General features: G+C 41.3%; 1 protein-coding gene across 2 annotated transcripts; it reads left to right on the top strand.

Moving 5' to 3' along the window:
- Positions 1–6: 6 nt before the first annotated feature.
- On the top strand, positions 7–27,736 carry LOC101475992 (mitogen-activated protein kinase kinase kinase 7). Of its 2 annotated transcripts, XM_014408197.4 has the most exons (14): positions 7–251; positions 712–822; positions 3,194–3,259; positions 5,068–5,113; positions 6,223–6,361; positions 6,876–7,000; positions 8,827–8,955; positions 12,768–12,898; positions 17,070–17,154; positions 17,301–17,431; positions 17,544–17,682; positions 19,856–19,902; positions 23,759–23,874; positions 25,844–27,736. In XM_014408197.4, exons 1-14 carry the CDS (start codon positions 186–188, stop codon positions 26,001–26,003), a joined length of 1,491 nt encoding a protein of 496 aa, XP_014263683.2. In that variant the 5' UTR covers positions 7–185; the 3' UTR covers positions 26,004–27,736. The 2 variants fall into 2 exon arrangements, with proteins under 2 accessions (XP_014263683.2, XP_076733400.1); XM_076877285.1 differs by lacking the exons at positions 7–251; positions 712–822 and adding an exon at positions 2,407–2,428.

Genomic DNA, 27,736 nt, shown 5'->3' on the forward strand with positions numbered 1-27,736 from the left:
ATCACAGACGTCTCTAGCCACTGCGCGAGCTGTTGGTGTCTACTTCCTGAATTCAGAGCAACAGATGAGTAAGGCAGCTCGGCAGGACTCCCCCAAGGTTTTTTTTCTGATAAAAACACGATAAACCTCGGTTTGTAAGTCCAGCGTCGTCGGCTTGCTTCGAGGAGTGTCGGCTCTCTGCCACGATGGTGGAGACTCTAGCTGGGTGTATGTTTGAGGACATCCAGTACGCAGATATCCAAGTAGAAGCGGTAATTCAAAGATATATATTGAAACTAATGTTAGCTCAGCGGTGCTAGAGATCAGTGGCTGAGTTTGGATCAGCTACGTTTCTGTCTGAGTAAGGCTCGGTTAGACTGTAACGGACCAAAGAAGTCTGATCTGTTTGTTCGCTTTGAAGGGGTACTGTTCTTAACTGCGAAGTACAGTGAGAGTCTGTCACAAGATATAAAACATGACAGTGTTTACTACTGAATAAACCTGCTAGTAATCATAACGAGGCCCCGGTTTTTAAAGGACACAGTTACTCATATGTGAACTAGTGATTCCCAGTTTAGCTATTTTATATGATACGATGACGACTGATATACAATAAAATGTATTTTTAAAGTAAATGTTACTGTAGTCCCTCTTCTGGTATTAAGGGAAAATAACAACAGAGTATTGTCCCCCGAGTTGCAGCTGTTAATTTTCCATGTTCTTTGTCTTCAGGCTGTTGGCAGAGGGACTTTTGGGGTTGTCTTCAAAGCTGTGTGGAAAGGAAAGGATGTAGCAATCAAGACCATTGAGAGTGACAACGAACGGAATGCTTTCCTTGTTGAGGTACTGTGAATATCCTTTTTTGTGCCCATCTGTTGTACAGTATCACATATCTTAATGTAATAGGAAAAATAACTTTTCATAGGCAGTAAAGCAAATAAAATGTGGACAAGTAGATTTAACCAGATGACACTAAAACACCGCATTTGGCTGGAAAGCTCCACTCACTGTGAATGTACTGCCAGCACAGGCTACCTACCTGCTCTGCCTCCAGGCTGTGGCTCAGGAGGTAGAGGACGTCACCCACCAATCAGAAGGCTGGTGGTTCTGGCCCTGCCTGCTCCCGCCTGCGTGCCAGCTAAACCCAAGTTGCTCTCCAGTGCATTCATTGGAGTGTGAATGATAGAAAACGCAAACTCCTGGGTTTTCCGTTACAAAACAGCCGATCAGAGTTGGTTCAGTCAACTCTTAATATATTCATATTAAGCTTTCTTTCTCCACTCATCCACGTGCTATCATCAGTGAAGGTCCACAATTACCCAATGCCACGACATATAGTAGATGAAGTACTGTCTCCCATTTTAATCCAGTGGACCGAGAAACATAAATACCTGTCAGTACTGATACACACTAGATGAACCCATGGCACCATGCAACAGCTTCCCTGAGGCCTACAGCTATCTTTTCTTCTTATCTTCTCCTTGTGTCCCCTATATGGTGCCACATTTTTAAGGAAAATGCATTTGTTTGTTGAGCAGCAGAGTTGAGTAAATTGAAATACTTGCCAAGTCTTCTCTGTCAGTGCTAAATAGCATCTTCTGCTATTGACTCTTGCTAATCAGGTGTCTGATGGGCACCTGAGTAGTGGCATCTGTGCACACAGACCCCACTACAGCGGCCAGTTTTGTCTGCTCCAAACATTCCACATTTAACTGATCTGAATAGGACCTTCCCTATAGGGCAGCAGGCCCTATTCAAACTCTTGTTCTTGTTCTGCAAAACCAAATTGCAGCATTATTTGATGTGAACTCTACTACCATCTCTTAAATTTAAGGCCAAGTGCCATACAATGGGGGATGTCAAAGACAAGCCGCGAAGTGGGCGTTTCAAGAAGATGACACCACAGTAAGACTATTTTCTCAACCTGCACTTGGGAACCATGGGCAGTCTTCTACAGGTTTGCACAGCACTCTACCCAGATAATCCGGATCAGACTGCACACAGCCAGTCTCCTATCTTATAGGACTGCCAGGAGGCCTGCCCTGACTGTCCTTCACCAACAGGCCCATTTGCTCTGGTGTCAATAACATGTGCACTGAAATCTGTTAATTTCTAAGAAAGACAGTATACTCTGTGTTTGGCGTGATTCTATTATGCCACTATGTAAACTACAATGTAAAGAAATTCTTTTCTTCCTTTTTTTTTTTAAGTGTGAAACAGAAACTTTTTAGTTTTACTTCAAATTTTCCCAGAAAGGAGGATTACAATGTCTAAAATTGGCCTGACAGTTCCTCCTTTTACAGTCTTCATCTCCACTTTGTGAACGTGTTGGTCAGTGCTTGGAAGGGTTTTGTCTTTGGTTAAAACATCTCCAACCTTCAGAGTTGTTGTTTGTTTTTTTTCCAGTATCCAAAAAATCAACCCTTTGTCAGTGAACTGAGGTTCTGCTGTGAGTATGTCAGCTGCCAACCTTTCAGATAATAGAAGACAAGCCATTTTTTCACAAATATTCCAGAAGCAAATCTGACCAAGTCTAAGGATGGTCTAGCACAGGGGTGGGCAACTCCAGGCCTCGAGTGTCCCTGCAGGTTTTATGTGTCCTTGAACCAACACAGCTGATTTAAATGGCTAAATTAGCTCCTCAACATGTCCTGACATTCTCCAGAGGCCTGGTAATGAACTAATCATGTGATTCAGGTGTGTTGACCCAAGGTGAGATCTAAAACCTGCAGGACACCGGCCCTCGAGGCCTGGAATTGCCCACCCCTGGTCTAGCATGTCTAAAGTCAGAATTCTGACTTTAATCTCAGAATTCTGGAAAAGAAGAGAAAAAAGACGTGCCCACTTCTTTTCTTCTCCCCCCCCCAGTGGCCCTAATCCTCTTCCGTAATAAACTTCAGTTATTCATGTCCAGTTTTTTTATAAATCAGTGTCTATTATGGATTAGCTGCTCCCACATAATGTTAGCGTAATTAAAGTAAACATCTCTAATTTTGCCCTTATTGAATGTTTTTGTTTTTTGTGTGTGTTTTTTTTTTTTTTTTTTTTTTTTTTTTTTGCAAAAACAAAATTAATATATATAAAATAGAATACTATTCCCTTCAAAGTAAACAGTGCTCAGAAAGTGAGCTTCCTTGGGGAGGTTTGCACTCTCTGACTGCTTTTTTAAAATGTGTATGTCCTTTACACCTGTGCTGCTTTTGTCTATGCACAGCTCCGCCAGCTCTCCCGAGTGAATCATTCCAACATTGTTAAGCTCTATGGCTTCTGTGACAATCCAGTGAGTATATCTAACACTCAACATTTGCAACAATAAAAGTTTGAATTAAAAAAAAAAGAAAAAAGTTGTCCCATTATGTTTTTATCTTGTCTGGATGTGAAGAAGCAGTGATAGGTTTAGAGTTGTTTTGATCTTCATGATTTTGTTGTATTTACAGTGGCTTGCAAAAGTATTCGGCCCCCTTGAACTTTTCCACATTTTGTCACATTACAGCCACAAACATGAATCAATGTTATTGGACGTCCACGTGAAAGACCAACACAAAGTGGTGCACACGTGAGAAGTGGAAGGAAAATCATACATGATTCCAAACATTTTTTACAAATAAATAACTGCAAAGTGTGTGTGTGTGTGTGTGTGTGTGTGTGTGTGTGTGTGTGTGTGTGTGTGTGTGTGTGTGTGTGTGTGTGTGTGTGTGTGTGTGTGTGTGTGTGTGTGTGTGTGTGTGTGTAATTATTCAGCCCCCTGAGTCAATACTTTGTAGAACCAGCTTTTGCTGCAGTTACAGCTGCCAGTCTTTCAGGGTCTGTCTCTACCAGCTTTGCACATCTACAGACTGAATCTTTGCCCATTCTTCTTTGAAACAGCTCCAGCTCAGTCAGATTAGATGGACAGCGTTTGTGAACAGCAGTTTTCAGATCTTGCCACAGATTCTCGACTGGATTTAGATCTGGACTTTGACTGTGGGCCATTCTAACACATGGATATGTTTTGTTTTAAACCACTCCATTGTTGCCCTGGCTTTATGTTTAGGGTCGTTGTCCTGCTGGAAGCTGAACCTCCGCCCCAGTCTCAAGTCTTTTGCAGACTCCAAGAGGTTTTCTTCCTGTATTTGGTTCCATCCATTTTCCCATCAACTCTGACCAGCTTCCCTGTCCCTGCTGAAGAGAAGCCCCCCCAGAGCATGATGCTGCCACCACCATATCTGACAGTGGGGATGGTGTGTTCAGAGTGATGTGCAGTGTTAGTTTTCCTCCACACACAGCGTTTTGCATTTTGGTCTCATCTGACCAGAGCAGCTTCTTCCACATGTTTGCTGTGTCCCCCACATGGCTTGTGGCAAACTGCAAACTGGACTTCTTATGGTTTTCTGTTAACAATGGCTTTCTTCTTGCCACTCTTCCATAAAGGCCAACTTTGTGCAGTGCACGACTAATAGCTGTCCTATGGACAGATTCCCCACCTGAGCTGTAGACCTCTGCAGCTCGTCCAGAGTCACCATGGGCCTCTTGGCTGCATTTCTGATCAGCGCTCTCCTTGTTCGGCCTGTGAGTTTAGGTGGACGGCCTTGTCTTGGTAGGTTTACAGTTGTGCCATACTCCTTCCATTTCTGAATGATGGCTTGAACAGTGCTCCGTGGGATGTTCAAGGCTTGGGAAATCTTTTTGCAGCCTAAGCCTGCTTTAAATTTCTCAGTAACTTTATCCCTGACCTGTCTGCTGTGTTCTTTGGACTTCATGGTGTTGTTACTCCCAATATTCTCTGAGGCCATCACAGAGCAGCTGTATTTGTACTGACATTAGATTACACACAGGTGCACTCTATTTAGTCATTAGCACTCATCAGGCAATGTCTATGGGCAACTGACTGCACTCAGACCAAAGGGGGCTGAATAATTACCACACCCCACTTTGCAGTTATTTATTTGTAAAAAATGTTTGGAATCATGTATGATTTTCATTCCACTTCTCAAGTGTAAAATTGATCCATGTTTGTGGCTGTAATGTGACAAAATGTGGCAAAGTTCTCTTGCAAGCCACTGTATCTGTAGGATATGTGATTTTTTTTTTTCTTTTATTCCCCCTCAGGTCTGTCTGGTCATGGAGTATGCAGAATGTGGATCTTTATATAACCGTAAGTCCTACTGTGTCTGAGCAAAGAGTTTTTTAAAGGGAAGTTAAGGAGATAGTTACTGAAACATGTTATAGTTTTTTTCCGTTGCATAGCTTTTCCTAGTATAGCTAATAAAAACGTCCTATTATTAGTTCAAAAGGTTTTCAGACCCTTTCATGTTTTCCATATCTTCTTTGTTAACCTTCACAGTGTACTTCCTAAGACAAAAATGGATGTCATAAAGCGCCCTGAGTGTTCAGATAGTGTAGAAAAGTGCTCTATAAGAACCAGTCCATTTACCATTTGGCATGTTTACATGTTAAAGTTAAAAGTCTGAATTGCCCTGTTACATAAGTATTCCAAACTTACAAGGTTTTCTTATCAACGATTCTCTTAGTTTGGTTGACCTTTCTTTTGTCTCTCATTTATAGAAACCATTGGCTTACTTGTTTGACCAAGACTGGTCATTCCTAATTATTGTCTAGTTTGGCTGGGTAGCAAGATCTAAGAACTAGACTGGATTTCAGACTTATTCCATTTTAAGATAATAGAGGCTACTGTGCTCTGGGACACTTTCAGTGCTGCAAAAACATTTTTGGTATCCTTTCCCAGAGCTGTGCCTTGATACAGTCCAAAGTTTAGAATCCCACAGCTCTCTTAGTGTCATGGCTTGGTTTTATCTTACATAACATATAAACATAATAACATATATAATAAAGAAGAACATCAGTGAGAGGTGTTTGAGACTTTATAGAAAGCTGTATGGCTTTCCTCATCGTCTTCATTGAATTCAAATAGACACGGGTATCTTCGAATGCAGTTGCAGAAGCATCTTAACGATTGTTGACAAATGTACGATATTTCAGTTATGCTGGTTCTAACAGTGTCTGAATATCCGTGGGATATTTTAGTATATTTAAAAAAACTGCTTAATTATTTAATAAAGCACAATGTTACAACAATGTAAGTAGTTAATTTTCAAATAAGTCTGGAGGCTACCATACCGTACCATTCACGCTCTTTACTAATTAATTCCAATGCATTTGAAATAGCAGAAAAATGACAGTCTCACATTATTGTGCTTATTGATATAATCATTATTTCTTTTCATCTCTGCTTCTCACTCAAAGTTCTGCATGGTGCAGACCCACAGCCCTTCTATACAGCATCCCATGCAATGAGCTGGTGTCTGCAGTGTGCCCAGGGAGTTGCCTATCTTCATGCTATGAAGCCAAAGGCTTTAATTCATAGGGACCTCAAACCACCAAAGTAAGATTCTCAATGATACAGATAATGATAAACAGTGCAGAGATTTAAGAGCACTCAAAACCTTTGTGGTGGCATTTTGGAACATGTGTTTTTTCCCCCCCACGGGTTTAAAAGTATTTCTGTTACAATTTATCTAAAGTATTAGTCACTCTTGGTGTTACTTGCTGATCGGTCTGTTGCTGCTGACCGACATAGCATAATAACTATGGGATGGATTGCCATGAAATTTTGTCCACATGTTTATTTTGCCATGATTATGAATCTTTATTTCCTGAAATTTGGCATTTTGAAGCTGACATTTGCAATATCAATTGAAGGAACAGAAGACTGTAAGACTGTTAGACTGCCATGAAATGTCATGCACACATTCACGCTCCACAGAGCATCATCATCTAACTTTTCTTCTAGGCGATATCATATTGATGATGGTATTTTGATCAGTTTTGATGAAGTATACTAGAATATAAATTTTAGATTTTTTGAAAGTCTTAAACCCCTGTCTGTACTGTTCCAGTCTACTGCTTGTGGCTCGTGGTACTGTGCTGAAGATATGCGACTTTGGAACAGCTTGTGATATTCAGACCTACATGACCAACAATAAAGGAAGTGCAGCCTGGATGGCACCAGAAGTATTTGAAGGTCAGCCATGAACAATATTTTTAGATATTAATCAAATCTTTGTTTGTCACAATGAGTACTTAGATTTGTGTCACTCACATTGTTGTTTTAGAAATGGGATTTAACAATCAAGCTTGCTTAATAACACTATGATTTTTCCATTTGATGATCTGGCTAGATGGAAACCTCTACCTATATCACTCATGGGAAGGGTCGCTTCAATAAAAATGATGGTCTTGCCAAGAATCAATTTATTTACACATATACCCATTTATACATATACCTTGTATAATCCAAAAAAATCGAGTATTTTTAACCCTTATGTGTTCCTTAAATGAACACACAAAAGATGAAAGTAAACAGGAGTACTCGCAGGCTAAGTATACGGCCAAGAGAGAGGTGGAAAAGGCTTATAGTGAGTTGTTTAAGATGCTGGACACAAAGGAGGGAGAAAAGAACTTGTATCGATTGTCTAGGCAGAGAGCTCAAGCTGGAAAGGATGTGCAGCAGGTTAGAGTGATTAAGGATAGAAATAGAAATAATTTTACAAGTAAGACATCCACCCATGTTTTTCCTGCAAGATGTTTGCAGTCACCACTACATTGGAGCCATTGTCATGGAAAACAACCACAATTTTGCTCAGAGTAATATCCGCAGTCTTCTCAATCCAAGAAGCAATGGTTGGCCCACTGTGTCCTTCACGGGACGTTTTTGTGAGGCAATAATAAACCTAACCCTATAAAGTGACAAGTGATATACCTCTGTGGCAACACTGATCCAGACTGTAGCTGTCATGGTAATGTTGTTCTTTGCTGATTTATCAGCATCTTTAATCTTACCAAGAGGAGCTTCATACTTTACCTCCACAAGCTGTGTAGAAATAAATTCTGGAAGATAAACCAGTGTTGATCTGCTCAAAACCCGCCCACCTCTTCAATCTTGGACTCATGATCTCATGTTGGTCTCATGTTGTTATATACCACATTAAGAATGTTCAAATCTTGATTATGCAGCTGCCAGGATGGAGGAAAGGAAGCAGACTACCAACAAAATTCAGAGATGTAGTGAAGGAGGACAGGTAGAAGATTGGTATGACGGTAGAGGCACTGTGTTGACCCCTAAAGGAACCAGCCACAAAAAGATGAGATGAACACACAAAAATTTAATATCATTTAATTTAATAACTTAAATTTATTTGATGAAGCATTTGCTGCACTTCACTTGTCCCAAATTTTGTAAGCCTTATTCCTAAACGGATTAAATAAATTTTTCATCTCAAAATTCTACATGGAATGTCCCAAAAACCCAATGTGAAAAAGGTTACAGTGAAATTCTTCATTAAAAATAAAAAAAACAAATATAGCGTGTATATAAACATTTATAGACTTTGGTTCTTAAAATTGAGCTCAGGTGTATCCTGTTTCCACTGATCATTTGTCAGATTTTTCTTCAATTTGATTGGAGTCCATTTGTAGAAAATTCAGTTGATTGGATGTGATTTAGAAAGGCACCCACCTGTCTATATAAGGTCCCATAGTTGATCAAGCAAAGAAGTCCAATGTATTGTCTGTAGATCTTACCAGGAGAAATGAAGCCAGGAAGCCAAAGGGTAGTGGTTTTAAAATATATGAGAAACCCAGGAAAGATCAGAGTGTTGGCAGGTGTTGAAGGAGGACTACACTTGGTGTCAGTTAATTAACTATGACACGAGGGATATATAAACTTATTTAGTACAACTGCACGACTTTGTCACTGTGAACTACCTAATGACCATCACTTTTAACCTGTATTTTGCTGGCTATAACTTTCAGATTATTTTAAATATGGTTTTGGTTTATATTCTTCAGGCAGTAACTACAGTGAAAAGTGTGATGTGTTCAGCTGGGGGATTATCCTGTGGGAGGTCATCACACGCAAGAAACCCTTTGACGAGATTGGTGGTTCTGCATTTTGCATAATGTGGGCTGTCCACAGAGGTGAGTAGATTCTATTAGATAGTGAGGACCTTAACAGAGTACAAAAAAAGGTCCTTACTCACCTTGGGGGTAGTCTTTATCCTTCAAGCTCAAGTCCTCCATAAGAGGCCTGGGACCTTGAGGGTCCTGTGCAGCATCTTTGCTGTTTCTAGGACTGCACTCCCCTGGACAGACATCTCAGATGTTGTTCCTGGGACCTGCTGTAGTCACTCGCCAGCTTGGGAGTCACTGCCCCGAGCGCTTCAATTACCACTGGGACCACTGTTGCCTTCATCCTCCAGAGCTTCTCAAGCTCTTCTCTCAGGCGTGTGTGTTTGTGTGAGATCAAAGTAGCATGGGGCGAAGTTGGCCAACTATCGAAGTTACAGAAAGGTGTGATGTGGAAGGTGCCTGAGAAGTACAGCAAGCTGTCCATATCTGAGGCCTTGGAAACTGCCAAGCAAAGACTCATAGCCTTCAAGCTAGGCGCTTAAAGAGGTATACCAGAGAAATAGAAGCAGAAGAATAAACCAGCTGTTCTCCACAGAACAATCCAAGGTGTATTCTCAGTGGCAGGAAACAGCATGACAACAGCAACACCAAGGCTGGAGATGGAGCAATACTGGAAGAGCATATGGGAGAAGGATGCAGCCCATAATGTCAATGCTAAGTGGCTAGTGGATCTAAGAGCAGACTACAGCTAGCTCACTGAACAGGGTCCAGTAACCATCAAAGTGGCAGACATCCAAGAAAGGGTCTCCAGTATGAAGGATTGGACAGCACCAGGCCCCAACATGGTTCATGCCTACTGGCTGAAGAAGCTGACTGCAATCCACAAGCGCCTGGCAGCACAAATGACCCAGCTGCTAGTCAATGAGAGACACCTAAAATGGCTAAACAAAGGCCAGACAGTCCTGATCCCCAAGGAGCCCCCAGAAGGCACCGGTCCCATCCAACTACCGGCCAATAACCTGCCTCAGTACCACATGATTGCTCCTGTCAGGCATCATAGCAGCTAAGTTGAACAGGCACCTGGCTCAATACATGAGCAGCGCATGGAAAGGAATTGGGAGTGAAACACCAGCTACTGATAGATGGAGCAGTCGCCTGAGACTGCAAGACTAGGCTGGCCAACCTGTGCACTGCCTGGATTGATTACAAGAAGGCCTATGGCTCGATGGCCCACACATGGATCCTGGAATGCCTAGAACTATACGAGATCAACAGGACCGTTAGAGCCTTCATCAGGAACTTAATGGGAATCTGGCGTACAACACTTAGACGCCAACTTCAAGCCTATAGCACAAGTCACCATCGGTGCGGGATCTGTCCCGCTGTCCTCAGTGCTGTTCTGCATAGGCCTGAACCCCCTGAATGAGATCATTGACAAGACTGGCTACTGATACAGACTACAGAATGGAGCAATTGTAAGCCACCTCCTCCACATGGATGGCATCAAGCTGTATGCCAAGAGTGAATGATACATCGATTCACTGATCCACACTCCAAGGATCTAAAGCAGCAGCATCGGAATGTCATTCAGACTGGAGAAATGTCATCGGATGGTAACGAAGAAAAGGTAGTCAAAACTGAGAGGATCGCACTACTGGAAGTAGTGAGAATAGCTACAAGTACCACAGACAAATAGGAACCACTAAGAGGCCGCTAGGAAAGCTGCAACCATCAAGTACCTGCAGAGAGTAAGGCAAGTTCTGAGTAGTCAGCTGAATTCGAGGAACAAGGTGATGTCGAGAATGACTGTGGTATGATCCTGTGGGACTTCCAGATACAGACGGACAAACTGGTGATGGCTACCCAACTGGACATAGTAGTGGTTGACAAGCAGGGAAGAGCAACCATGGTGATAGACACATCAGGAAGAAGGAACACAAGAACCTGGAGAAGTACCAAATGGCTCAGAGAAGAGCTCAGAAAGATGTGAAGTGTGACGGTAACAGTGATTCCAGTGGTAATCAGAGCACTTGGTGCACTCTTCTTTAGCTCTCAGCGAAGGCGGTCGCACTTTTCTCCTCTCCTCCTCACCCTTATCTTCCCTGCTTAGCCTCTATGTCCTTGTCTTGTCTTGTGTGCATTACTTTCCCTGGAATAGCCTCCCACTGTCGTTCTCTAAAACCTAAAAGAGAATTATGGATTTGATCAACTGGTCTCTGAATGCTATTGACACCCTTTTCTCAACGAGAAATCTGGGCTCGGGAGAGCCTGAGTGCCCTGGAGGGACTTTCCCTGCCGGATACACGATGGACGGGTGGCAGAACTGGAGGATCATGTGCCTGGCGGGACTGTCGATCGAGGACGCTGAAGATATCTATCTATTCGGAACCATGATAACAGGCTAAGCTGGCTTAGCCCTGGTTTATCGGAGAAATAAGAGAGCGGAACCGGCTGTTCAAACCCCCCCAAGGCTGCCCGCTGGAATCGAAATGGAACGAGGCGCAACCTCTCACAACGAACGTAATATGGTCAACACCTTGGAGACGCTTGCAGCTGCTGTGAAGGCTCAAAACAACACCATTGAGCGTATGAGGGGAAACATCAGAGAGAGGCCTGCTCAAAATGAGACCCTTGAGCGACAGTTGGAAAACATCGCGGAACGGATCACTGCAGTTGTGAGGTCTCAGAATCAAAAGAACGATAACACCATGGAACAGAAGTTTGATACCATCATGGGGAGGCTCGCGACTCTCCAACGGGAGATCGAGAGGCCAGTGTGTTAAAGAGCAGCCTGAAAAATTCTCCTGGGCTGCTCGCATGGAAATTAACAAAACCAACATAAACATTGCGGATCCCCATCACGGCGCCAGCTGCAGGCCCAAGGCTGGAGCCGAACAATCACTCCCTGATAATGACTGTGTTACAGCTATTCTTCCCATCCCATGCAAGGACACCTGGATTGGCTGGAGGACTGTTTACTTAGCCTGATAGGCCGAAGGACACTGTCTCAGCTAAACTATGGACACGCACACACACACACTTACACTGATAAGCACTCACTCATCCCCCCTCCCTTTCCAACGCCTTCGATGCTTGTGCCCTACCGGGGAAGATAGCAGTCAACTGGACCAGCGCAGATATACTGCAGGACTGGATGCGCTGTCTACACCGGCTCTCTCTTACCCTTTACCCGCCCCTGTTGCTTGTCTTGTGCTTCTAAGGTGTATTGATAGTCATGTGCTTTTGTGCTGAGGTGGGTTTTTTTTCTGTTATCAAACTGTTCTCCCACTAGGAGCTCAGTCTGAGTGGAGTTTTTTTTTTCTCCTCCTCTTACCTCATGTAGTGTATTTTCGTTGTTTTTTCCTATCAGCCTACCTTTCTGACATGTCTGCCCAATGTGATGTTTGTGTAAAGTTGGTCAGATGGTTCCTTTGTAAGTGCGCATGCGCCATTAGCGTGCTGCCTGCTGTAACCCTAATTTCCCTCGGGATGAATAAAGTATTCTGATTATTAAAAAGAGTATGCAAAAAAAGGCAACTACCATTCTGATATTGCTTTACCATTTTTTGTTGTTTTCATTCATCCAGAAATCTCTCTGTAACTGCAGTCTTCAAGTAATTTTTTCACCATCATAATTTTCATCATCTATTCGTGTTCACAGTCTGGTCTGAGAAACTTCTAAATTTGTTTGTAGAGCACGAACAAATTCACAAAAATAATGCTGAATTAAATATGTGAGTGAAATGTTTGTCGACGATTTACGAAACATTTGTGTGTACACACCGAATGAGGTCTTTTCTCTTGACATAATACGAAGTTTTGTTCATAATGGTGATAATGGAAACCATTGTTCTCTTCTGGCTGACTGGTTACTACGACAGGTACTCGACCTCCTCTGATCAAAGACCTTCCAGAACCCATAGAGACTCTGATGACACGCTGCTGGGACAAAGAACCCAGCCAGAGGCCATCAATGAATGAGGTCAAAAACACTATGAATCATCTAATGAAGGTATAGTGCCACTACATGGAACCACGAATTATCATTTTATTTCAGTTTGTGTGTACAGTAAAGAAATGAATTATAGCATTTGTTTTCTCAGAAATTCAGTCAAATTTAGGTTTTTTTATGATGTGGTTCACTCCATCTCAAATCACCATGAATCTCCTGCTCAGCCCTCATTGTTTTGAATTTTTTCTGCACACTGAAATCTGAGGCGTGTGTTTTAAACAGAATGATCTAAAAAGATTAAAGGCTGAAATTTTCACTTTTTTCTGTTTTGTTTTGTACCATCAAAATGAATCTGACATTTGGGACTGACTTCCCTGGAGGAGTCTGATAATAAACTGTCAAAGATACTTAGCCACATTAAAAACTCAAGTGCCAATGTAACTGTTTTTGTGCGTAAAAAGAAATATAGTAAAACAATTAAAAGTAATGACATGACAAATTGGAACTATATCTAGAAACAATTAAACAAATGATCTTTTGAGAAGGTTTTATAAATCAGATGAACCTAGAGCAGTGTTTCCCAACCACTGTGCCACAGCATATAGTTGTGCCGTGGAAGATTATCTGGTTCCACCTGATTACTACTATAAGCCAGCAGCATGAGTAACGGGCAGAACAATTACATTCTCTTCCACTAGAGGGCAGTACAACTACCTGCTCAAATTACATCGGTTGCCAACTGCCAGTAAAACAGAAGACGAAGAAGAAATTACATAATAGTCATGCTGTGAGACAACCAGCGCCTAATAACAATAGATAAATATTTGAAAGAAAAAGTAGTCAGTCCGGTTCTGATAAATATTTATGCCCCGAACTGGGATGATGATAAGTTTATTGGCAAAATAATATCATTAATTCCAGATATGAACTCAAAACAGCTGATTTTTGGTGGAGACTTGAACTGTGTGATGAATGTAACACTTGACCGTTCCAGCTCTAAACCTACAAATCTCTCCAAAAAAGCCAAGATATTATCTGTTTTTATGGCCCAAATAGGTTTTGTTGACCCCTGGCGGTTTTTATTTCCACAAAGTCATTTTCTTTTTTTTCTAATGTACATCATTCATATAGTAGAATAGACTATATGAGTACTGAATATTTAACCATTGTAGAGTCAGATCATGCCCTGTACTTTTCTCTCTACCAATCAGAACGCCCGCCTTGGAAGTTAGACAGGACTCTCCTGGCAGAGAAGGGTTTGTGTGAAATGATATAAAAAAAAAAAATAGATGACTTTCTAATTTTTAACCAAAAAGATAATGTTTCACCTTCTCTCTTGTGGGAGACACTAAAGGCTGTAATCAGGGAAGAAATCATCTCATATTCGTTTAGAAAACACAAAATGAATTGAAATAGGCAAGAACCATTTCTATGGTAGGTGCTCAGTACTCTCTCTCCCTCTCCTGAGCTCTACAAAAGGAAGCTAGACCTCCAAATACAGTATAATTTGCTATCAACTGAAAAAACCGAACGTCTTCTGTTAAAGTCATGAGGTTATGTATATGAGCATGGCGATAAAGCCGGACGTTTATTAGCACATCAACTTAAATGCCACTCAGCCGCACAACAAATCCCACAAATACGAAAAGATGATGGTGAGTTAACAATTGACCCCGAAGAAATTAAAGAAACCTTCACGGCGTTTTATTCAAATCTTTATACATCTGAGATTACAAGTGACTGCTCTGCTATGGAGCATTTTTTTGACAATCTTCAGGCTCCTCTTGTAACAGCGGCCCATAGGACTGAAGCTGAACTTCCACTCAATCATGCAAAAGTGACTACTGTACTAAAGGCGATGCAAAATGGCAAGGCACCCGTCAGGGCTGTCCGATCAGCCCATTGTTATTTGCCCTGGCCATAGAGCCCCTCTCTATTACACTCAAAACTTTGCCATCAATTGCAGGTATTTGTAGGATGGATAAAGAGCATAGAGTATCCCTCTATGCAGATGATCTGTTAATGTATGTATCTGATCCCGTTTCATGTGTCCCCCATATCCTCCACACCCTAAGCAGCTTTGGCTCCATCTCTGGGTACAAACTGAACTTCAGTGAAAGTGAATGCTATCCTGCTAATGACCTGGCTCTTCAAATATAGAGCAGTGCTATACCTTTCAAAACAGCCAAAAATGGCTTTAAATATCTAGGCATAAATATAACGAGATTTGCACAATCTCTATGAAGAAAATTTCTGCCCGCTACTTGAAAAGGTCAAATTGGACTTAAAGAAATGGAAACCACTTCATCTATCGTTGGCAGGGAACGTAAATTGTATAAAAATGAATATACTCCCCAAGTTTCTTTATCTATTTCAGTGTATCCCACTTTACCTTCCAAAATCATTTTTTAAATCTATTGATAAAGCTTTGGTCTCATTTATATGGGATGGGAAAAAACCTAGAATACGCCTGGATCAGTTACAGAGGCCTAAAGACCTAGGTGGTTTAGCCTTTCCAAATTTCGGCCATTAATACTGGGCCTCAAATGTTCAAAAAATAATTTATTGGCTCCACACCCCAGATGAAGATTGGTGCCAAATTGAAGCGGCGTCTTACATTTCCACCTCCCTTAGAGCCTTGGTCACCTGCAGCCTTCCAGTTTCCTCACGGCTGTACACCGACAGTCTTATAGTTCTTAACACCCTCAAAATATGGGCTCAATTTTAAAAGAACTTTGGGTTTAAAAATCTTCTCCATTTGAGCCCTATTCATAATAATCATCTTTTCCCTCCTGCCAGATTAGACTCTGAATTTGCTCTTTTGCAGAGACGAGGCATCCACAATTTTTTTGACATGTACATAGACGGTGTATTGGCAAGTTTTCAGGATTTGTCACAAAAATTTGACCTCCCTCGGTCCAGCTTATTTAGATACTTTCAAGTTCGCACTTCCTTCAGCATTATAACCCCAACTTTCCAAATATAACACCATTTACTGGTGTTGATGATCTGTTGAAACTCACATTTAAGCCTAAAGGTCTTATCTCAAGGATCAGTAATTGTATAGCCTCCTTTAAGAATATAACAATGGCAAAGATCAGAGCGGACTGGGAGGATGAGCCGGGGGGTGGACTTAGAGCAGGAGACCTGGGAGAGCGCTCTTTTAAGAGTAAACAACAGCACTTCTTGTGCCAAATTAAACATCATAAAGTTCAAGATTCTTCACCACATTCATTACTCTAAGGCAAGACTGGCCAAAATATTTCCAAACATAGATGCAAGCTGTGAGAGATGTAGAAATCCTTCTGCAGATTTAACACATATGTTTTGGTCATGTCCAACTTTAAAAGCCTACTGCTCAACAATTTTCAAAACACTGTCTGAAGCATTGAATGCTGAGCTTCAACCCAATGTAGTCATGGGTATATTTGGTGCTACAGATAGAGGACATAGAACATTAAGGAAAAGCTACAAAAACATAATCGCTTTCACTACACTGCTTGCGCGCAGAAAGATATTATTGCATTGGAAGTCACAAAAGCCACCCAAAGTGGCTCTGTGGTTCAGTGACCTGTCACAATTTATACAGCTGTACTCTCAAGGGGTCGAAGGAGAGATTCTTTGCCGTTTGGGATACATTGCTAAAACATTTAGAGAAAATTTAAACCATACCCATCTGATACTCGCTTGGCAGCTACCGTATACCCTTATTGTTGTGATGGTGATTAATTTTGTGCAAACTATTGCCTTTTACGTGCACATCTTTAAATATAGTGAATTTTGATGTACCTCATTTAAATTTTTTTTTTCCTCTGGATTGGTGTCCAAGATGTTCTTGGGGTGGGGTATGCATATAAAAGAAGCATTGTGACTTTGTTACATGTATGTCTTTGTATTACATTCTTGACGCTCAATAAAAAAATATTTTAAAATATTTTAAAAAAGAAAGAAAAAGTAGTCAGTCTGACCTGGTCCTGGAGAAAACTCCTACCCAGATGAAGGCCCTAGCATGAGTAGTGGTCAGAAGAAAGCAAAAAGGGTATACTGGGGGCAAACCGAGCTAATCCTGCTTATACCTGGTGCGCAGGGAAAAATTATCGGAATGCTTTTTGTGACATTTTTGTTTGGTGGTGTGGCGTGTGATTTTTCTGATGTGACTCCAAAAGGCTGAGAAACACTGGCCTAGAAAGAGTTCTTTAAAAATGCAGGGTGCTATGTGTGCATCTTCCAGTACTTTCCAGGTTCCGATGAACCACTGGATCTTCCTCATCAGTCGTCAGCCAGCAGAAGTGGCTCTTCGTCAGCCACAAGCACGGGTAACCATGCTACAGCTTCTACTAATGCATGATCACTTCAACAGCTATTTCAGTCTCTGCTAACTTTTTTTATAATAAATGGAATTGAAATCATTCCATGTTAAATCATTAATATTATCACAAATGATTTCTTTATTTCTGCTCAGACTCGTATGCTGACTGCACTATCAACTGTAGCCGGAGTGATGACGACATAGAACACACAAACTCAGTTGGTAGAGAGGAAACCCTGAAAAGTCCCGAGTCCAAATTTCCACTTCAGTTCAAGCCCTCAAAGGTAATAGAACATAATCACACAGTGATCACACTTCTTCACAGTGTTTTGCTTTGAACCTGTTTTATGATTTTATTTTATTATTTTTTATTATTTTATTATTTTCAAATCCCAGAGTCCTGCATCGCGTACTGGTCTGCCCAGGACCTCAGGTGTGGACACTCAACCAGGGCCTTCCCAAAACTCAACCCACTTGAGCAGTTCTCCAATCAACTCTAGCCAGTCAGAACTGAAGATGACATTCAGCTCCACAGGTAGATTCACACAATATTATTTTCCTGCAAAATAATCATCAATTCAACCTTTAAAATATATGTGTCTGAGTAAATACTGTACCCGCCCCGCCGTGGACACATTGCAGTCATATTAGAAGATAGTAACTGCTGTTGACCTGAAGCAAGGTTTACAAGACGTCTGCCAAATTTAAAGACTGTGGTAAACTAATTTGTTTCTCTGTATACAGACAGTTTTTAGATTGTTTTCTATTTCCGTTTTGCCATCAATGTTCTATAACTCATTGGTTTTTAACTCTACATTTTAAAACATCAAAATAGCTCATGCTGTGTTAGACTTTTAGAAGCTCAAATTACTATACATGTATTTGGATGAGAGGGTGAAGTTACTGTCTAACACTAGCTGTTTGGTTAGCAACCTGCGTTTATAAATTGTATGAGACATGATTAATGCATAGCATTCTGACCACCAACAGGTGAAGTGAAAAACAATGATTTTCTCTTCATTATAGCACCTGTTGGAGGGGGGGATATTTTAGGGAGCAAGTGAACATTTTATTCTAAAAAGGTGATGTGTTAGAAGCAGGATAACTGGGGCAAGCGTACGGATTTAAGTGAGTTTGGAGGCCTCACTTTGCTGCTTACAGTGCTTAAATGTTGCTAACATTTTGATGCCCGATACAACAGCACACTTTCAGAATTGAATGGCTTGATGGAGTGCATGCCTCGATGGGTCAGGGCTGTTTTGGCAGCAAAAGCGAAACCAACACAATGTCTAAGGAGCTTGGAAAGAAAGCGACTGGACTTGTTAAAGTTTCGTGAAGATGTTTCATCTCTCCAACAGGCTTCTTCAGTTCTAAAACCAAATGGTGCAGCCACCTCTTGGTTGTACCTATAAATTGTTTCCATAAAGATTATGAATGGAAATGGAGAAAGCCAACATCCACTGGAAATGAGTCTGACTTGCTGCTGGCGATATGAATCAAGCTGTCACTACAGCTCTACAGAGGCTGAATGACCTGCATCAATAGGCATGATACCCCATACTCCCAAAGTAACCCTTGGAGATGGGGTCGAATGCCTTCACCAAATACTCAGAAAAACCTACCAGGAAGAACCCAGGGACCTACTGGGTCTGATAATGGGTCCAGTGATTTCATCCAAATGGTGCAGAGTGCAGGGTATTTAAACCTATTGGGGGCTGTCCCTTAGAGTTCGTGATCCACTCGTGTGCTTCATCACGTGAGCCGAGGTGTGAAAAATGTTGGATCTCCAGTGTCACCTGTTGTAGCCAACCTTTACATAGAGGAAGTGGAAATTAAAGCTCTTGGCTCTTTCAAATGGACAGTACCTAGCCGCTGTCAAAGATATGCAGATACCTGCTGTTGCTCAGATACCCAGGGGACTGCTCAACTCCACTGCTGTTTGGGGCCAGTGAGAGTCATCTAATACCCTGGGTCGCCTACATGTTGGGTTGTGGCTACAGCTCCCAGTGTATCCGCACTTGCTGCTTCATCATGTACCCATCTCCACAGGACTTTACTGTATGTGTGAGTGTGGGTGGTTCACTAAGGGTTTCAGACCCAGCAGTGGTTTCAGACTCATTGGCTACCCTTACCTGGTTCGACCAGACATTTGAAGCTTTTGCCAGGGTGTGGCCACTGTTGCATGCTATTGAATTCAAATAGCTGCGAGGAGCCACAGGTGAGAGTACCAACAGGGAAGGAACTACTCAAAGGACAAACTGCTCCAAGGAGCATGACATGTCCCCTTATCAGAGGTACTACCTCTCCCTGCCACTCCATACAGCCCAACTTCCTTTGACTACCATGACCTGGATGACAGAGAACCTACACAGACAAACCAACACAATAATAGGCAGGTGGTCATAATGTTATGCCTAATCTGTGTAATACCTGGTCAGTACCTAGTGATAGACTCCTTGTTTGTCTTCTTTGGTAAAACCTAGCACCTCATAACACTTATTTTCTAGTTCAGTCACAGATGTGGCTCAGTGAATGCATTAGTCTGACCACAGTAGCATTAGATGGTTCACTGCCAGTGTTTGGATTTGTGTTTGAAAAGTAAAAGTGTGTGTGTGTGTGTGTGTGTGTGTGTGTGTGTGTGTGTGTGTGTGTGTGTGTGTGTGTGTGTGTGTGTGTGTGTGTGTGTGTGTGTGTGTGTGTGTCTTTAGCTACCAATGGAGTAGATGGCTATCTGAAACTGGATTATCAGCTGCAGGTAAGATGGTATTTTTATTGTGCTTAAAAACACAAAAACATAGCTGTAGTTCACCATGGTATTGGATTACAGTTTTCTCTGCCTTTTCTAGGTGAAGACATATACCCACACACTTACATTTAGTGTTTATGCATGTATTAGTTATTGTTTTGTAAGTATGAGAACTCTAAATTATAAGTAATGTAGAAGATCTGCTAAATTCAGCAAAATATATATTTTGAAATTTAAAATGTATGTAATACTAAAATGTGATGTTTCTATTTCTTATGTTTGCCTAAATAAGTAAAATGTGAATATGTTTGAAATTCTGGACATGCAGGCATTTTTGGCCACTACTCCGACTTACCATGGAGGCATCCTTGTCAAAGACCTGAACCACCTGAACACCATTTATTTCTGCCATTTGTATCTGTAGTCTCATTCTTTTAGTCACTACCCGTGCTTATGACCACAGGTGAGGATGGGGTCATAGATCAACCACTAAAACTTCACTTTCACACTCAGCTGCTTCTTAACCATGAGCCCCTGAAATGAGACCCAGGAAGAGGGTGATAGATTGCCTGAAGCAGTTAGGACAGGACAGTGCCACTGACCGGACTGGCTGTATCTAGGGGAATCTACACCAAGTCTGTATGGTTTACTGAAGATACATAAACAGGGTGCACCTTTAAGACCGATTGTCTGCATGATCAACTCAGTCACCTATAACATCTCAAAGTTTCTGGCTTCAATTCTCAATCTGTTGGTATCTGAACACCACATCCAGAACACCTTGGAGTTTGTTGAGAAGGTGAGAGATGTCATTATGGAGGCAGATGAAACCATGGTCTCATACGACGTTACATCTCTCTTCACTTGCATCCCAGTCATGGAAGCGTTGGAGGTAGTGTGTAAGAGATTACAGGATAACCCCAACCTCAGCAACAGGACCGCTCTCAGCATCCACCAAGTGTGTTTGAACTGTGTCTTCATTCTACCCTGGAACACCAAGTCATTGGTTCAGGTATGTGGATGATACCTGGGTGAAAATCAAATCTCAGGACGTTCCACAATTCACTGATCACATTAACTTGGTGGACCAAGACATCAAAGGGAGGATACGAAAAGTGGCAGGTTAGCCTTCTTAGACTGTGAGATTTCCATCAGTAATGGGCGACATCTAAAACTGATGTGTACAGTAAACCTACACATACGGATCAGTATTTAAGGTTTGACTCTCATCATCCACTGGAGCACAAACTGAGTGTCATCAGGACGCTACAACACAGAGCGAACACCATCCCCACTGACACAGCGGCCAGAGAAGCAGAAGAACATCAAGAAGGCCCTGAGTAAATGTGGTTATCCCAGCTGGACTTTTGTCAAAGCTGGGAAGGCTCCTAAAGAAAGCTGCAGATGATCCAGGAGAAAAATACAACCTCCGACTAAGCGAAAACCTGTAGTGATCCCGTACGTGTCAGGAGTATCGGAGCAGTTGAGACGCATTTTTTCTAAACACCAGGTCTCTGTGGCTTTTAAACCCCAAAACACACTGCACCAAACACTGGTCCACACCAAGGATCGGGTCCCCCGACACAAGCAGAGTAACATAGTTGTTAAGTGCCAGGAGGATTGCCAGGATTTATACATCGGGGAAACCAAACAACCTGTGGCTAAGAGGATGGCACAACACAGAAGAGCCACCTCGTCAGGCCAGGACTCTGCAGTCTATTTACACCTACAGGCCAGTGGACACTCTTTCAATGATGAGGATGTAACATCCTGGACAGGGAGGAACGCTGGTTTGAGGGCGGAGTCAAGGAGTCCATTTACATGAAAAGGGAAAGACCATCTCTGAATTGAGGAGGGGGCCTAACGGTACATCTGTCACCATCTTACAATGCTGTGACTGCAGCCATTCCCCAACTCTCTGTGAATGGGACTCATGCTTATTGATTGGTGGTCATGACAATTTCCAAATTAATGATCAAGGAGCTGACGTAACAGCCCATTGTTCCTTCAGTGGGCTGGTTTCAGTCATTATGCAAATGTACTGTTTATAAGGTTGTGGAAACCTGCAGTCCGCTGAGACTGAAGAAGTCACCTGGATAAGTGATGAATCGTTTCTCCCACTGAAAACGCTACGTGGATGATTGAGCATGCATCCATACGTTACTTCAGATGCTGCACCAATCCATCTAGCTGTAAAAAAGAAAAAAAAAGATTATGGTAATTACCATGTGCCAGAATGAGGACCCACACACATGATCTGCACTTTCTGGTATCTTTTATTTGTAAGGTTTTATTTCCCACTTTATCATAGCACAAGCAGCATTTCAGCTGCTCTTCACACACACACACACACACACACACCCACCCCTCTGGTCCCGGCACCATCCTTAAAGGGGAGGTGTGTTTTGCTGATGGAGATCAGGTGTGTGTCAGCCTCCCCTGACACCACATCCTGAATCCACTGCTCCAGCCCTCCCCTGCAGCTGAGCCACAGACTGCACCCCACCACATACCAATATTGTTAATTAAGGGCAGCCGTGGTATAAATCACACTGTATCTCAAACACCTTGAGGTGACTGTGAATTATCTCTTTATAAATAAGATTTAATTGAATGAACTTCACTTGGTGATGGTCTGATAAATTTGCTTAACAAACTCTACTCCACAGCAATTGATTGTCAGTCTGAATTGGCCACACTGCTCTTTCTACCGGAAAATCATGGTATTGGACTTAGAGGTGCTAATTTTTATCCACACTGATTCACAGTCAGCTGTAAACCGCCCCGGTGCAAGCTGCAGGCCACCACTCAGTAAAGCCAACAGAACCACTTACCTGGAAAAATATATAAAGATTATGAATGGAAATGAGAGAAAGCCAACATCCACTGGAAATGAGTCTGAGTTACTGCTGGCGATATGAAATCTAGCTCTCACTACAGCTCTACAGAGACTGAATGACCTGCATCAATAGGCACAGGGTTTGATAATAAGTCTGCGCCTGCCTGATGTGGTCAGGCTGAACCTGCTTCTGTCTGTGAAATGCACAGGATGCTAGTGGAGGACCTACCATTTCTGGTATTGTGTGGCAAATGCTTATTACGCTCCGCAGTGCTGGGCAGTGAGCGTAGAGCCCACTAAAGGACGTCAGACCACCCTCATGAAGTCTGTGATTGTTTGGTCATAGAAATTCGCACCAGTGGCTTGCTAAAGGTCATTTTGTAAGACTGGCAGTGCTCATCCTGTTCCTCCTTGGACAAAGGAGCAGACACCAGTCCTGCTGATGGGTTATGGACCTTCTATGGCCCTATTTAACTCTCCTAGAGTAACTGCCTGTCTCCTGGAATCTTCTCCATGCTCTTGAGACTGCTGGGAGACCCAGCAAACCTTCTGCAAATTGCATGTATTGCTAGACATACTTGGGGAGTTGTACTTACCTGTGCAACTTAGTAGGGTCCAGGTATTGCCTCATGCAATTAGTAGTGACACTGAACTCAGCCAAATGTAAAACTAGTGAAAAAAAGAGAGAATATGAGGAGGGAAACCTGTAAAACCATTCATTCAAACCATTTGAGGGTTGTCTCATTGTTGCCCCTTTACTGCACCTGTTATTAACTCCATAAACACCAAAACAGCTGATACTGAGTAACAACCCCCTCTGCTGCTAAACTGACAAGTTCAATATTCTAGAAGTTTAACTGACTTGATGTTGTATTCTGATTAAAAACTGTTTCTTTCTTTCTTTCAATTTAATTTAATTTAATTTAATTTTTTTGAGCATTATAGTAGTATTCTCATCCAGCTGTTATACTGAAGTCTGCATGTGTAGAGTGTTGCATTAACCACAGCGTGTCCCTGTGTTTTCAGCCTCTGGCTCCTTGTCCAAACTCCAAAGAGTCCATGGCTGTGTTTGAGCAGCATATCAGGATGGCTCAGGAGTACCTCAAAGTCCAGTCAGAGATTGCTCTCCTTGTTCAGAAAAAGTAAGTCACATGCACAATATTAACTTAAGCAGAACTGTGAACATCTTAAGATGTGTGATAAGAGTGCATGCTTTAATCATGCACCTGGAAATGGAAAAATCAATGCAAACATTTAATCTTCAGTTAAAAATGGTGGACTTCCTATTGGGTTTAGGTCTTCAGGCCAATGGACAAAAATGTTAAAATGATTTATGTGAATCCTAGCATGTGGGCTCAACCAATAAAATACGTAGTATGTTAATATGAGCCCATGCTGCTTGAATAATATTGCCGTCTGGTCTCTGGGGAGGCCAATCCATGGTTGACAGTGTTAGATTGTGTGTTGTTCTATCCATGTATGCTTTTACTGCACTGGCAGTAGGGGTGGGGGAAAAAATCGATACTGTGTAGTATCGTGATATTTTGTTTGCTAATAATGTATCGATACAGGGACAGCAGAAATCGATATTTTGTTACAAAAAAGGTTTTTGTGCTCTGACTTCAGAGCATGTTGATCCTTTTTCTGAGCAAGAATCCTGACATTCATTCACTGTCCAAATGTGTTTAACTTGTTTTTTGGCAGCAATAAACTCAATTTAAGACATGTTTTATTTTAATTAAGTTTAAAACTTTTTTATTTACTGTAAAATTATATTTTGTTTTAATTTACTTTCAAATTCTTCAGTTGCTGAATGGGCTGCATAGTTTTCATAAATTGCATAGTTCAGAATAGCTATAGTTGTACCAGATGGTTGCATTCAGTTAAGTTGGACTAGACTGTAATACAAACCGTTCAGTTTGTCAACAATAAAACTGAAATGAGAGAAAGACTGAGTGTGAGACTTTGATATTAGACAAAATGAATATTGATAAAGTTTACCTTTATGTACAGAATCTGAATATCGCAAAATATTTTTAAAAATTGCAATAATATCGTATCGTGCGTTAAGTATTGTGATAATATCGTATCGTGGGATGTATGGTGATTCCCACCTCTAACTGGCAGTGTGTTTGGGGTCATTGTCATGTTGAAAATTGAAACTGCTGCCAATCCGTTAGTTTCCAGAATGATTGCATGGTGGATTAAAATCTGTCTGTTCATCATTCTCTGACATGATCTTAAAACACCAGCTGAAAAGCCGTGACTTCCTTTCTGTTTTACAGTTGGCTACAGACACGCCCTGTCGTAACTCTCTCTTAAATTCCACTGTATTCACAGTGATTTGAACAAAAAAAAAATCTAATTTGGATTCATCTCTCCTGTTGCCACTAATTTTCAGTCCAGTTTTTGCATAATTTGGAATACCTCAGCCTTCTCTCCTCATTTTCATTCTTTAAGAATGGTTTCTCTTCCACTGAGACCATTTGTGACGAGGCTTCAGCAAAGAGTAGACGGATCAACTGAAGGGCCTCTTTCTTAAGCACGTGACTTTGAGACACTATTCATAATTCATCTAGGGGTTGGGGTTTTTTTGGCCAGTTTCTTTTTATTTTCTTGGAGTGACACTGCACTACACCCTGAATTATGACATGTTATTAGAAAATTATTACTTTTTACCTGTCATAGTGTTGTCTTTGGCATTTTTCAGAGCATGCTAAAAATATGATTTTGCAATAAGCTGCTTGTAACAAAGGGCCTGAATATAAAATTTAAATATGGTTCTTTGCCAAGTTGTCTATTATATGTAGATGCAACAAATTCTATTCATTTTTGTAATGTAAATACACACTGAATTCATTGCATTTTTCTGAGAAATCCATCCTCTAAAAACACACTGTGAGTCAACAATAAGAATCGAACAATAATGAGCTGGTGTTTCTCTAAACAAGACAAGCAAGAAAGTGAGATTCTGAGTTCATTTGTTTCTCACCAGCAGGCAGCAGCAGAGAGAATTTCCACTGTGGTGCACTGAAGCAAAATTACAAAAACTGCATTGTCTAAATACTTTTTGGATCTTACTTTATGCATGTCATTGCACCCTCTATGTAGGAAGGAGCTAATGACTGAACTGGAGCAGGATGAAATGGAACAGCAGGCCTCGTTTCGACTCATCCAAGAGCGCAGCAATCTGCTAGAGGACAACAGCAGCCTATCAGCCTACTGCCAGGGCCTGAGGAGTAAACTGAGCCTGATGAAGAGCCAGAACTAATAGCACAGCTGGAACAAAATGATGGGTTGCAGCAAGCAGTCCACACCACTGTTGTTTTTACTGTGATCGCTCCCCTTTTAAAAGAAGAGAACAATCACTGGCAGAAAAGCCCGTTATCTTAGAAAATGAGACTCTGCTAACTACATAAGGTACATCAAGATAATATTAAAGGGAAAGTTGTTAATTTAGAATTAAAGCCTTTAAAGTAAAGCTGAATTATAAGTTGATATTCTTTGTTAATGAACCACACTGTGTGTACAATTATTAGGCAAGGTGTATTTCTGAGGATTAATTTTATTATTGAACAGCTACAGTGCTCTAAATCTGAATGTTTAAGACAGTAAAAATGAGGTTTTGTCTTTCATAAGAGAATATATATATATATATGAGCACAATTATTAGGCAACTATTATTGTGCAGAATTATTATGCAACTAAATGAACAAAACGAACATTTTTCCATCTCACCTGTTTATTTCCATCTGTTAAAGTGAGAATAATAAAACGACTCAAAATTTACATATAAACATTTCTGACATGTCCAAAATAATAATAATGATAATCAGGGACTAATATAGCCACCCTTCTTTTCAATAACTCACAAGCCTTCCATTCATGGAGTCTGTCAGTGTCTTGATCTGTTGATGATCAATGTTTTGTGCAGCAGCAGCCACAGCCTCCAAGACACTGTTCAGCGAGGTGTACAGGGCCCACAGGTTCTCAATGGGGCTTTTCAGAGTCCTTTAGATCTCTTTTTTTTGGCCCATTTTGCCTGAGGAAGAGAAGCTGCCTGAAAATTATGCACACCTTTATATAGAGTGTCGGTCTCCTTAGGCCACACCCTCACTCATCACGCAAATACACATCACCTGATATGCAACATTAAGTTTATACAGCTTGAAGTTGGAAAATATGCATAAAATTATGATATGGCCAAAATACCCACTTGCCTAGTAATTGTGCATGCAGTGTATGGATTTATGATGTGATGTGTAACATTCTTTGAGGCAAGCTGCTTTGAAGGATCCCGGTATTTCTTATAAGATACTTTCGGACAACAGGAACTTTGTCATAGTTGCAGTAACTGTTGACGGTAGATTTCAAAGGTCCAATTTTATTTGATTTTATCATTTGCATGATAATGGTCATGAGAATTCTCATTGATCAAGGCCCACTGATCAAAGACCACTGATGAATTATTTGCATAATTATGATGAAAGAACTGACCTCCCATTGTTCCTTCAGTGGGCTGGTTTCAGTCATTATGCAAATGTACTGTTTATAAGATTGGAAACCTGCAGTCAGCTGAGACTGAAGAAGTCACTTGGATGAGTGACGAAACGTTTCTCCCACTGAAAACGTCCAGATGAACAGAATCAACTTTTGGACATTTACTTACCTGGATGATTGAGCATGCATCAAGACATTATTGATTGTGGTTACTCAGCTTATGGTTCAGCAGCAAACTCTTCCATCAGCTGGCAGAGAGGAATGTAAAATTCTTAATAATACAATAAGATAATACTCCATTACAAATAAGGCAGTGTAGTCAGACATAAAAATAAAAGTGTACAGTTGGATTGGAGCAGTCTTTTAGAGTTGCACCAATGAGTAAAACTTAGTTCCTCCTGTAAGATTATTTCTGTTCTCTTTTGTACTAATGTTTGTCAGCATGATGCTTTCATCTGATCTTGTAGCAGACCTCTAAGTCTGCAATAAATGAGTAAACAGCCA

This window comes from Maylandia zebra, linkage group LG19 (assembly GCF_041146795.1).
Source record: "Maylandia zebra isolate NMK-2024a linkage group LG19, Mzebra_GT3a, whole genome shotgun sequence".
Taxonomy (NCBI): domain Eukaryota; kingdom Metazoa; phylum Chordata; class Actinopteri; order Cichliformes; family Cichlidae; genus Maylandia; species Maylandia zebra.